Below are 13,098 nucleotides of genomic sequence, written 5' to 3'. Positions count from 1 at the left end.
TACCATACTTATATAAGTTGCATAATAATTGTTTAGCAACCTCATGATATGAGGTTGCGAAACAATATTGCAGTATGTTTTATGTGTATATTTTTATTTATTTATTTGGGAAAGACCATATGAAAACATTGTTGGATTTTTTGTATTTCTTTTTCACGTATTTTTTGCGGTCAACTCTTTCAGGTTCTGGAAAGCAGATAGAGCGTGTTAATACTTCCAAGATGGCCGACGCGGTGAGTACCACACATCCGCTCGAACCCTGTTCCTTACAAGATGTCCACAACAAACTTGACGGTTTTTTTTTCATGATTTCTTTTATTGTGTAGAAAATACACCACTTGAGTGACCTACATTTTTTTTTCAAGAAAAAAAAAACGAGAACGTAAACATCCATAAACTGAATGGAAACTGTATTGTGGATGATGAGTTCATATTCATTAAACAAAATCATTCAAATCATTAAATCTGATTAATTTCTATTATTTTTCAGAAACATTTCAATACAGAAGTGGCCACACACACACACACACACACACACAATCTGTGGGGCACACTTCTCTCATGACACTACCGCATTATGTTTTCATTCTCTGAAGGTCAAAAACATAACCACAAAATTGTTGTGTCGTCGGTGACAAATCTTCTTCAGCCAAGCCCTCTGCTGTCAGCAGTGCTCAGTGCAGCGTGGTGCAGCCTGTGCAGTGGCAGGCGGTGATGTGCCGGTAGGTGTAATGTCGGCCGGACGGTTCCGTTGGACAACGCAGGGTCAACGACCTCTCCTCTGAGCTCCTTTCTCTGCAGCACTGGCATCCCTGCTCCATCTGCAGGTCTCCATCTGAAACTACCCATCTGGCACGGGGCAGAAACACAGAGGCAAGTCAGAATGAGGTCAAATAGAAAGGGTTGTGCGAGCGAGAGAGAGAGAGAGAGAGGTGCAGTCACACACACACACACACACACACCTCTGGTCCATTTTCACAAGCCTCCAGTCACGTTCCCCAACATAGACCCCACCACCCACCCACTCCCCAGTCCAGAGTACTGCTGGTTTATGGGTAATGGAAAAGTGATGGAGACACATCTCACCTGGGATGAGTGGCACACTGTCCCTGACACACGGGCAGGTCCAGGGTAGCGGTGCAGTTGCCTAAGGTAACATCGATGCTGGTCACCCTGGGAGCACACATCTTGTTACCTGAGGGTGAGCGTGAGCGGTAGATGTAAGGGTCAGCGGTGGCATGTCTGGTGTCGGGATAGACCGTACTGTAACCAAAAGGTCACAGCTTTGCTCACCGTCACAGTCGAGTTGTCCCATCAGAGTGCATTTGAGCAAAATAGATATGAGTGTCAACTACATGCTAAAAATGTAAGCTAAGGTCATGTTTGAAAACCAGTAGAATGTGGTTGTCGTGACTCTTTGAGGATGCAGCAGAGAAATGAGGCAGATAGCAGGGGGCTTCGGCTCATGTACTGTGTCCTCAGATTTACCATTAACTGATATATGTATCACCAAAAGTAGAGATGATCTTGATAAGTATAATTCTGTAAGCCTATAGAAGATGTCATCCTACTCTGGGACCATTTTAATTTAGTAAACCTTTGACTTGTGGTGCATATGACCCTGTAAGAGAGTATTATTATTATTATTATTATTATTATTATTATTATAGGTCCTCCTGGGGCGTGGTACTCTAAGATGCTGTCATCCCTTCGTGTTGAAGGCTGTCTATAAAACTTATATCAAAGTCAATATCATTTAATGTGGAAAAGTAAATTTGCCCCCCTTTTTTTTCTCCCCAATTGTACTTGGTCAATTACCCCTCTCTTCCGAGCCATTCCAGTGGCTGCTCCACCCCCTCTGCCAATCCGGGGAGGGCTGCAAACTACATGAGGAGTCGCCAGCCGCTTCTTTTCACCTGACAATGAGGAATTTCACCAGGGGGACATAGCGCATGTGAGCATCACGCTATTCCCCCCAGTCCCCCCCCCCACACACACACAGGCGCCCCGGCGGACCAGAGGAGGCGCTAGTGCAGTGACCAGGACACATACCCACATCTGGCTTCCCACCCGCAGACATGGCCAATTGTGTCTGTAGGGACGCCTGACCAAGCCAGAAGTAACATGGGGATTCAAACCAGCGATCCCCATGTTGGTAGGCAATGGAATAGAACGCCACGCCACCCGGATGCCCCGTAAATGTTCCCTTTATTGGCTATTGAGAACCAAGGGGCAGGATATTCAGTGGGGATACTAACAGCTGGTACCCAGGAAGGCCATTTCAAGGCTGACTCGTCTGGTAGTCTATGACAAAATCGCTGTTCTTATAGATGAACTAGGTAACGTGAAAAAACACCAGCAAGTAAACGCACAGCTGTCGATGCAAGATGTGCATAGACTTACATGTGGAGCAGCAGTGTTGGTCATCCCAAATTCTGTCCTCCTGGAAAACAGTTTGAATAAGCTTGAGTGGATGTTTTTACACGTGTTAGGAAAATGAGTAGCATGTCATTTGTGTAGGTTTACATACGCACACACACACACAAACACACACACATGCACGCATTCACAACGTGCACATCACACGCGTCATTTTCCTTTTGTTTGGTTGGCTGTGGTATGGGCAGGTTGCCATATGCGACCCCCTCCCCTGAGACTATATGCACTCCTGGTGAGGAGGTTTGAACACGGCCACTGAGGATGCACATATTGGAGAAGAGTGTCGGGAGTGATTTGTGACAGAAGGGCAGGGGTGCCGCCAGGGATTTTGCGCCCCTATAAAGAATGTGACCGAGCGCCCTTTATTTATTCAATTAATCAATCAATTATTTTCCTGACTTCTCTAAACATTAAACCCCTTCCACTACCTTCATCCCATATGCTACCAGCTTGCTCCTCATCAACAGCTTCTCCAATAAGGGACCCATCTTCTTAGTTTGACAAATGTATGTATAAAATGCTCTTAACAAAAAGGAATGTGATATCACCATAGCCCAGCTTGAACCTGTGGGCTCCTTCCTGTGGATCGCGAATCAGAGAGGTCTTCGACAAGATCTGGCCATATGCCATTGGGTAATCGGGTGGGATAAGGGGGAAAACTAGAAATGAATTTGTAAAAAAAAAATATATATATATATATATATATATATATATATATATATAACTTTTTTTTACAAACAAACCCTTTCAATGTACATTTAAAATCATTATGTCATTTTAATAACACTTGTGAAGAATGACTGATTTTTTAAAACTGATTTATTTATTTTTCTTTTCAATATTTTTTGAGCACTGTTGTGGCGCCCCCTCTAGTCTGGCGTCCTTAGAATCTTTATAACATTATACCCACTTACGGCGCCACTGCAGAAGGGTACCAGCAAGCATGAAAGGGAAGGTTTACAAGATAGCTGTGAGACCAGCTATGTTGTATGGTTTGGAGACAGTGGCACTGATCAAAAGACAGGAGGTGGAGCTGGAGGTGGCAGAACTGAAGATGATAAGATTTTCATTGGGAGTGATGAAGAAGGACAGGATTAGGAATGAGTATATTAGAGGGACAGCTCAGGTTGGACGGTTTGGAGACAAAGCAAGAGAGGCAAGATTGAGATGCTTTGGACATGTGTGGAGGAGAGATGCTGGGTATATTGGGAGAAGGATGCTGAATATGGAGCTGCCAGGGAAGAGAAAAAGAGGAATGCCAAAGAGGAGGTTTATGGATGTGGTGAGGGAGGACATGCAGGTGGCTGGTGTGACAGAGGAAGATGCAGAGGACAGGAAGAGATGGAAACGGATGATCTCCTGTGATGACCCCAAACGGGAACAGCTGAAAGTAGTAGTAGTAACCTCCTGGTGAGGAGAGAGGATCGTTCTTTCAGACATGGAGTTTGGCATGGGAGTTTTGCAAGTGGCTGGAACTGGAGACCGAAGGTTTTGAGTTTGGAGGGGACTTGGAGTGTCCACCGCCCTACACAGTGACTCAGAGCGAGCCGGAACAAGTACACATCAGCCCTTGGATGAGCTTCCCAGCCAACCTCTGTCTATTCTTTTGTTTTGCTTCAGCTAACCACACACACTTACACACCGCACATAATTGGGTCACAACAGGCTGTGTTCATGACACACCTTCATCATACTGTCACACCCTTTTTAAGTACACTGTTCCATTTTCAGTCGGTACCGGCATTGTATCACTGTGTACTCACAATACCGTTTGTTGAATTCAGTGCACGGGTTTACACTTTGAAATGCATTTCATGTAGGAACTACAGACATGTAGTGTGTAATACCTCGGGGCAGGTCTCACTGGGACACAGCCTGGTCTCCGTCTGAATGCCCTCTGTGCTGCAGCTGTAGGACATACAGGGATGGCTGGCATCTGTCCATCTGTCCCCCACCTACAGTGCATGGGGATGAGACACACAGACCAACACCGCACTCAGACGTCACAACGGAAAATCCAGTTCCAGTCGATTCAGTTCCAATTTAAACCATTTCAGAACTCTTCTCGCTCACAAGGAAAATTCTGGCTTGTAAATCGGTAAACTGAAAACCCATAATTGCTGCAATGAGTCTTTAAAATTGTGTATGGTAGAAATGTATCTTGAAACCCACGATGATCTGTGATAAAATAGAGGAAACAAAAGCTTTTAATGCGTAAACACAATGTATTTACAGTGCATCCAGAAAGTATTCACACCCCTTCACTTTCCCCACATTTTGTTATGTTACAGCCTTATTCCAAAATGGATTAAATTCCTTTTTTATCTCATCAATCTACACACAATGCCCCATAATGACAAAGCGAACAAGGTTTTGTAGAAATTTTTGCAAATTTATTAAAAATAAAAAACTGAAATATTGCATGTACGTAAGTATTCACACCCTTTACTCAGTACTTGGTTGAGGCACCCTTGCAGCGATTACAGCCTCAAGTCTTCTTGGGTATGAAGCTATAAGCTTGGCACACCTATGTTTGGGGTATTTCTCCCATTCTTCTCTGCAGATCCTCTCGAGCTCTGGAAGGTTAGATGCGGAGTGTCGCTGCACAGCTATTTTCAGGTCTTTCCAGAGATGTTCAATGGGGTTCAAGCCTGGGCTCTGGCTGGGCCACTCAAGGACATTCACAGACTTGTCCCGAAGCCACTCCTTTGTTGTCTTGGCTGTGTGCTTAGGGTTGTTGTCGTGTTGAAAGGTAAACCTTCGCCCCAGTCTGAGGTCCTGAGCGCTCTGGAGCAGGTTTTCATCAAGGATCTCTCTGTATTTTGCTCCATTCATCTTTCCCTTGATCCTGACTAGTCTCCCAGTTCCTGCCGCTGAAAAACATCCCCACAGCGTGATGCTGCCACCACCATGCTTCACTGTAGGGATGGTATTAGCAAGGTGATGAGAGGTGCCTGGTTTCCTCCAGACGTGACGTTTGGCATTCAGGCCAAAGAGTTCAATCTTGGTTTCATCAGACCAGAGAATCTTGTTTCTCATGGTCTGAGAGTCCTTTAGATGCTTTCTGGCAAACTCCAAGCGGGCTGTCATGTGCCTTTTACTGAGCAGAGGCTTCCGTCTGGCCACTCTACCATAAAGGCCTGATTGGTGGAGTGCTCCAGAGATGGTTGTCCTTCTGGAAGGTTTTCCCATCTCCACAGAGGAACGCTGGAGCTCTGTCAGAGTGACCATCGGGTTCTTGGTCTAGTTTGGCTGGGCGACCAGCTCTAGGAAGAGTCCTGGTGGATCCAAACTTCTTCCATTTACGAATGATGGAGACCACTGTGCTCTTTGGGACCTTCAAAGCTGTAGAAATTTTTTTGTACCCTTCCCCAGATCTGTGCCTCAATACAATCCTGTCTCGGAGGTCCACAGACAATTATTTTGACTTCCTGGCTTGGTTTCTGCTCTGACATGCACTGTCAACAGTGGGACCTTATATAGACAGGTGTGTGCCTTTCCAAATCATGTCCAATCACTTGAATTTACTAGAGGTGGACTCCAATCAAGATGTAGAAACATCTCAAGGATGATCGGCGGAAACAGGATGAACCTGAGCTCAATTTTGAGTGTCATAGCAAAGGGTGTGAATACTTATGTACATGCAATATTTAAGTTTTTTATTTTTAATAAATTTGCAAAAAATTCTACAAAACCTTTTTCACTTTGTCATTATGGGGTATTGTGTGTAGATTGATGAGAAAAAAAAAAGAAATTTAGTCCATTTTGGGATAAGGCTGTAACATAACAAAATGTGGGGAAAGTGAAGGGGTGTGAATACTTTCCGGATGCACTGTATGTAGACTAACTTACCCTATACCTCAGTACATTCAAACATGCACTGTGTTATATGTAAACTACCAGGTTGGACTTGACTAGACCGTCCACAGAGACACAAAAGACACAAGATGAGCCATTGATGAGATAAGGAAACACTTGATGGATGGGACTGCATATGAAACTGAACTTTTCAACTATTTTAAAATATCTTACCCATTCAAAAAAGTTCATCCCTGATAAAGTGGCACATTAGGAACACTTTTTTTCATGTGAATGTGGGATGAAACGCCAACATGATACTTGAATGGGTGTCTTGATCACTGGCTGTTTTTCTAGTCAAAGAGGATATTCAAGTGTCTACATTGAATACGTTTGTTTTGCAAATGTCTGGATTATTTCATGCCAGCAATTTTTGTGTGTGTGTGTGTGTGTGTGTGTGTGTGTGTGGATCCCCCCCCCACTTTTCTACCCAATTGTACCCGTCCAATTACCCTACTGTTCCGAGACATCCCAGTCGCTGCTCCTCCCCCTCTGCCGATCCAGGGAGGGCTGCAGACTACCACGTGCCTCTTCTGATACATGTGGAGTCGCCAGCCGCTTCTTTTCCCCTGACAGGCTTAACAGCAACACAACACACAGGATGTCATGTTGCTGTTAAGCCCACTGAGGCAAATTTGTAATTCGTGATATTAGGCTATACAAATAAAATTCACTTGACAGTGAGGAGTTTCACCAGGGGGACGTAGCGCGTGGGAGGATCATGCCATTCCCCCCCGAACAGGTGCCCTGACCGACCAGAGGAGGCGCTAGTGCAGCGACCAGGACACATACCCACACACGGCTTCCCAACCACAAACATGGTCAATTGAGTCTGTAGGGACGCCCAACCAAGGCAGAGGTAACATGGGGATTCGAACCGGCGATCCCCGTGTTGGTAGGCAATGGAATAGACCGCTACGCTACCCGGACGCCCCAGCAATTATTTTCTGGGTGTAGATGCCACAACTCCTCTAAAATTAGACCTTTCTGTGTCTTGAAGAGAAACACCAGACATGTCTGTGGTTGCATGTAACTACCAAGTGCCGTCTGTGCAAAACACTCTTCTTCACTGTGATCTGAGAAACGTACCTTGTAGATCTGGTCACTGTAAAAGCACGTCTTCTCAACTGAAATGAAAGGTAACACATTGGCTGATTATTGGGAGACCCAAACATGGATTGAAATGAAAAGCGTTAATACAAATGTGACCAAAACCTCTGACCGCTGGCTGCTTTAACTTTCCAAGTCACCGATTTTAGATCAGAAAAATGATCAATTACAGTAAAATAAACACTTGACCTTTGACAGTAAAGATTAGAACTTAATCAAAAAATGAACAAATGTCTTCCTCAGATATTACTGAATAGTTTTCTAAGTAATTCAGGGTAATCAGAAAATTATAACACAATCATCTTTGAGATCAAGCACCACAATGGAAGCAAGTCTGGGGCTTTTTGTGTTATCTTTGGGATTTTAACATACACTTATTCTGTATTATGCATTTTAATAGCTGTAAACTAAACAGGGGTGGCATGGCTAAGGAGGAAAAGCGGGTCGTTTAGTAATCGGAAGGTCGCTGGTTTGAACCCCGGCTTCTGCGGAACCACCGTCAGTGTATGAATGGGTGAATGGTCGGTAGACTAGAAAAGCACGATATAAATGCAGTCCATTTACCATTTAAACCAAAAGCTATAGAGTGATTGCTCAATAGACGTACTTCATCATAACACTGCAAACAATGTGAAAATAAATCAAACAAAGCAAATGAAATCTAACTTGATAGAAAAGCTTTGAAAAATAAAACTAGGCGGCCGCTCTGATGGCCGAGCGGAATAAACCGCCGTTCTTGCAATCCGCTCGTCATGTGGCTGGGAGGTTCATATCCCAGACTCACCGTAACCGGTCATAGCCAGAGTGTCCACGGGGTAAGGCATTCATTAGGCCACCCTTACCCGAGGGATGGTGGGTGTAGATTGGTGTAGTGTTCGGGGACTCGTCATTCTCCAGTGACCCCTCTGGCCCATTTGGGCACCTGCAGCCAAGCAACCGAAAGCATTCTCCCTACGTCTCCTTCACAGCCTGAAGGTAACGCGATCCATGCGAGGCTTCAGTGTGTAAAATAGCGAGAGTAGCCGACACAAGTTTGAAGGAAGCTGGTGTTACAACGCTCTCCTTCCTGTGGAAACGTGAGCCTGGGGAGTTATTCGACAAGAGTTCTGGCCATATGCCATTGAGTTAATCGGGTGGGATAAGGGGAAAAACTAGAAAGAAAGAAAGAAAAAATAAAACTAGGTAGTTCAATGCATTTCCATTGCTTACCGCAGGTCTGTTCTCCACAGCAGGAGGTGTTGACCAGCACGGCACCATGCTGGCACACTGGAGTCGCGGGAGGCTTCTCTACACACTCCTCCATCTTGGTCCGCATGTCACAGGTACACTGGTGACAGTTTGACTCCCACACGTCGCCAGGCTGAGACACGGTGGGAGAAAGATATTAATGGTAAGCACGGCTTTCCTCATGCCCGGTGACAGAGACAGTGCTTATGTATGTCACGCCAGTGTGTTACTGTGGCTGGCAAGTCTTACCCATTTTGGCTCACCCAGCGGTCCTTTACAAACTGGAGGTGAGGGAAAGAAACAACATAAATCAGACCATCTCAAAGCATTTTTTTTACTACTTTATTAATCCCCGTGGGGAAATCCATGCTCTGCATTTAACCCATCCTAGCTATGTAGCTAGGAGCAGTGGGCAGCCGCTAGCGCAGCACCCGGGGACCAACTCCAGTTCGTCTTGCCATGCCTTGGCCAAGGGCACAAACAGAAGTATTAACCCTAACATGCATGGCTTTCTGATGGTGGGGGAAACCGGAGCACCTGGAGGAAACCCACCTCAGACACAGGGAGAACATGCAAACTCCACACAGTGGACGACCTGGGAGGACCCCCACGGTTGGACAACCCCGGGGTTCGAACCCAGGACCTTCTTGCTGTGAGGCGACAGCACTAACCACTGAGCCACCGTGCCGCCCTATTATTAGTATTAGTCAGTGATTGTTATATAATCATGCTTAAGGACTGATGAAGTGGATGCTCTATCTGACATCTATATAAATCCCAAAAAGCTAATTCAGTACATGTATAACTAGGATGTAAGACAAAAGTCAATATACTGCTTTAGAGAATAATGAGAAATGAGTATAAACCAAACTCCAATAGGGGTCAGTGGCAGCACCAGTTAAAATGCCTTGTTACTCACAGGGACATTCCGGCACACACTTTTTTGTGTATTTGTCTACTCTGAGCTGGTCGCTGGAACAGAAACAGCCTTCACTGTAGTCATCCAGGAGAGTCCCTGGCATACGAGCTCTGCAAAACAAGTTTTAGAAACAGGGTAAAGCTACCATGTGTTGCTGTGAATTTGAACAAAGAAACAAGAAAAGGTAAATCTGATATTTTGCATAATAAATAGATGGTAAATTTTCAACTAGTCTACAATGACTTTGGAGAGTAGTATTGAAGTATTGAAACATGATGACCATGTGGTGATGCTTCTGTTGGATAGCTAATCTACCAATTCAACAATTAATATTACTGTACAACGGTGTTCCCATATAGCCTGATGTCGTTTGTAATACATTAGACTATCTGTGTTTTTTTTAGAACGCCATTTTTATTTGTAAGAGTGGGAACTGTTTACTGCTGAGCTGACGGCACACAAGTGACAATGGCTGCTACACTTGGTTTGTAGTTCTCGCAGCTAAAGTGAGGGGAAAGATCTGAGAAATCGCAGATTGAAGCTGGTCTGCCAACTCACAGCAACACCCTGCTATTAACGTCATTGCCATGCTAGCAGAAGTGAGTGAGGTGGAATTTCGATCATGTTTCTTCTTCTTCTTCTTTTGGCTTGTTCCCCATTTTTCAGGGGTCACCACAGCAGATTTTTTTTCACTTTTGGATTTTCTTCCCCCTTTTTCTCCCCAATTGTGTCCGGCCAATTACCCCACTCTTCCAAGCCGTCCCAGTCACTGCTCCACCCCCTCTGCTGATCCCGGGAGGGCTGCAGACTACCACATGCCCACAGCGGATTTTATTGTTTCCATCAGTACCATGTGAGGGCACAGCACCAATGACGGCTGTAGTTAACCCAGGCCTCGACCAAGCCGTGTTATCAATCCGCATACTGATTTGGCAAAATTTTACGTCGGCTGCCCTTCCTGACACAACCACCATCCCTATGGATGGGGGCACAGGTAAAGCGCTGGATGCCAGCCCAGTATTCATGGACTTGCGCCCATGCCTGTTGCCATGATGAAATTTCGATCATGTTTGAGGAATGATATTTCCGAGTGCTCTTGAGCATCTTCCAGTTTTTTTTGTTTTTGTTTTTTGGGGGGGGGGCTTTTTCTTCCAATTGTACTTGGCCAATTACTCTACTCTTCCGAGCTTTCGCAGTCTCTGCTCCACCCCCTTTGCCGATCTGGGGAGGGCTGCAGAATACCACAATGCCTCCTCTGATACATGTGGAGTCGCCAGCTGCTTCTTTTCACCTGACAGTGAGGAATTTCACCAGGGGACATAGCGCGTGGGAGGACCACACTATTTCCCCCAGTTCCCCCTCCCCCCTGAACAGGTGCCCTGACCAACCAGAGGAGGCACTAGTGCAGCAACCAGAACACATACCCACATCCGGCTTCCCACCCACAGACACGATTAATTGTGTCTGTAGGGATGCCCGACTAAGCTGGAGGTAGCATGGGGATCTGAACCGGCGAGCCCCGTGTTGGTAGGCACTGGAATAGACTGCTGTGCTACCTAGACACCCTAGCATCTTCCAGGTTTAATGTCATGAATGTCAGATGGTATTTCTCCATTTCTTTAGTACTGTACTTTACACTTGGAAAGATGAGTAGCTGGTTTCGATTACAGCGGTGAAAATGACTGGACAGCAATTTCTGGTTTAAAAGCTGACTTACCCTCCATGGCAGTAGTTGTCTAACTTGTTTTGACATTGTCTGTAAACCAATCCCTCTGGACATTCCACATCTGGAACAGGATTAAGAGCAGATTTAAAAGAAATATACACAATAGGAATGAGGTGGAGCAAAGTAATCATGAATATTCATCACGGATCCCCAAATCATGGACCTGGACATACTCAGTCACACATTTCACAGGTATTAACTACAAAACTATAAACATTTTTACATGCACACACACTCGCACTTCAGCTCCATTGTCGCATCCCAAATCCCCCAAACCCAGAAGAGAGAGTAAATGACTACTTTCAGTAATCATTGCTCTGAATATCATTGACAGGACATTTTCAAAAAACAGCAAGAAAAAAGAAAAGCGATAATAAATTTATTTACCACAGGTTCCGTTGGTGAAATGTCTCCAGTTGACACAAATGCCAGCTTTCTTGCATTCTTCAGCAACCTGCTCCAGAGAAGAACAGGCCAGCTCTGAGTTCCCACAGGAGTCAAACCGACAATTCTTCTCTGTGAGGCTGAGGTCCACAAACTTACTGCACTCTTCAAATACCCTGAAAAACATAATAGAGTAGAATAGAATAAGAACCCCGAGTAACCTAAAACCAGAAAATAAAGACAGGAAATACATTTAAGATGTACAATAGATACAAACAAAAAGACACCAGTAATAACTAGAAAATTTCTGGAGACATTTTGAGTGCCTGCTGCTTGTTGCCCTCATAGCTCGAAAACTACAAGTCGTACTGACAACATTTTTTTCTTCTTCATATAAGCATCACAAGGCTTCAGTGAATGTGCTGATGTATTATATGTGTACCTACTGTTTACAGTGTAGGAGCTGTCGTGGCTTTAAAACCCCCATTATATGTTTTTGACAAGAACTTCAGAGGTCATTTTAACATGGCAGTCTATGGGAGTTTTGGTCAGCACTCAATTTATTCAAAAACCCCAAGTCATGTCACAGCAAGAGTCCCACTGGGTGAGAGAGGAAAATTTGCTCTACGTTTTGATATATAACTTGTCCCTGACGGTTGGAAATTGGGGGAATTAAAGGAGGTTAAGTGAGATTTTTGGGGAAATTTTTCAGGGGTGGCGGTTAGCGTGTGGGTCATGTGACATACTCTAATTCTAGATATCCAAATATCGATCAGGCTTAAAGAAAACTGAAGTCTTGTGACCGGTTCAAAGTTTCAACCATGTTTCCATGTTAAACTGTGACGAAGTAACGTGATTCCAAAGAGGGGTGGGTTTGATCATTTTCATGACAACTTCCTGTTCTTTTTCTGTGGGAAATTTTTCGCAGCTTTTTTTTTTTTTGTGATTTTTGTCACCGTGGTTGCTCGAATCACTAAGAAAAGTCATTGCACACCATTCCCGATTGAACCGCATGTTTTGATTTATAATTTCCGGGGTTTTTCTCAAAGCTGCGGGACTAGATAGGCGGCGAAATTTGTACGGAAAAAGAATAAGAATCGAAATAAGTATGACGAATAATAAATATGTGTCTGCTTTGCACAGCAAGCACATAATAATGATAACTGCAACAATGACAGGGAGAAGAGAAGTCCATGTGAGGAGCGTTCAGAGTAAACCTGAGGACAAAGTGTTTTTCTTGGCTACTTCAGTAACATTTTGGTGCAGATCTTTTAAAATGTTAGCAACCACTTTTAACTCTTTAGCAAAATCTATTAGTAAGTAAGTGCAAGTACCGAGCATCACTCGCCAGTACTTTTCTGGTTTAGAATCAGGTATAAGGTTTATCCTGTGCCCTTGTCATGTGTATTAGTGTGTATGTGTGTGTTTTTGCATG

General features: G+C 44.5%; 1 protein-coding gene across 1 annotated transcript in view; it reads right to left on the bottom strand.

The window, feature by feature from the left end:
• Positions 1-674: 674 nt before the first annotated feature.
• LOC130109698 (mucin-19-like) overlaps positions 675-13,098 on the bottom strand; it is a 41,324-nt gene continuing 28,900 nt past the window's right edge. Inside the window, exons 34-42 of the mRNA XM_056276690.1 lie at positions 11,667-11,839; positions 11,271-11,340; positions 9,554-9,663; positions 8,884-8,915; positions 8,617-8,767; positions 7,387-7,424; positions 4,304-4,394; positions 1,087-1,195; positions 675-849 (exon numbers count right to left, since the gene is read on the bottom strand). Coding sequence (XP_056132665.1) covers positions 675-849; positions 1,087-1,195; positions 4,304-4,394; positions 7,387-7,424; positions 8,617-8,767; positions 8,884-8,915; positions 9,554-9,663; positions 11,271-11,340; positions 11,667-11,839 — 949 coding nt within the window. The remainder of the gene's footprint in view (positions 850-1,086; positions 1,196-4,303; positions 4,395-7,386; positions 7,425-8,616; positions 8,768-8,883; positions 8,916-9,553; positions 9,664-11,270; positions 11,341-11,666; positions 11,840-13,098) is intronic.

Source organism: Lampris incognitus, chromosome 3 (genome assembly GCF_029633865.1).
Source record: "Lampris incognitus isolate fLamInc1 chromosome 3, fLamInc1.hap2, whole genome shotgun sequence".
NCBI classification, from domain to species: Eukaryota; Metazoa; Chordata; class Actinopteri; order Lampriformes; family Lampridae; genus Lampris; species Lampris incognitus.
This window is presented reverse-complemented; position numbering and strand designations above follow the sequence as displayed.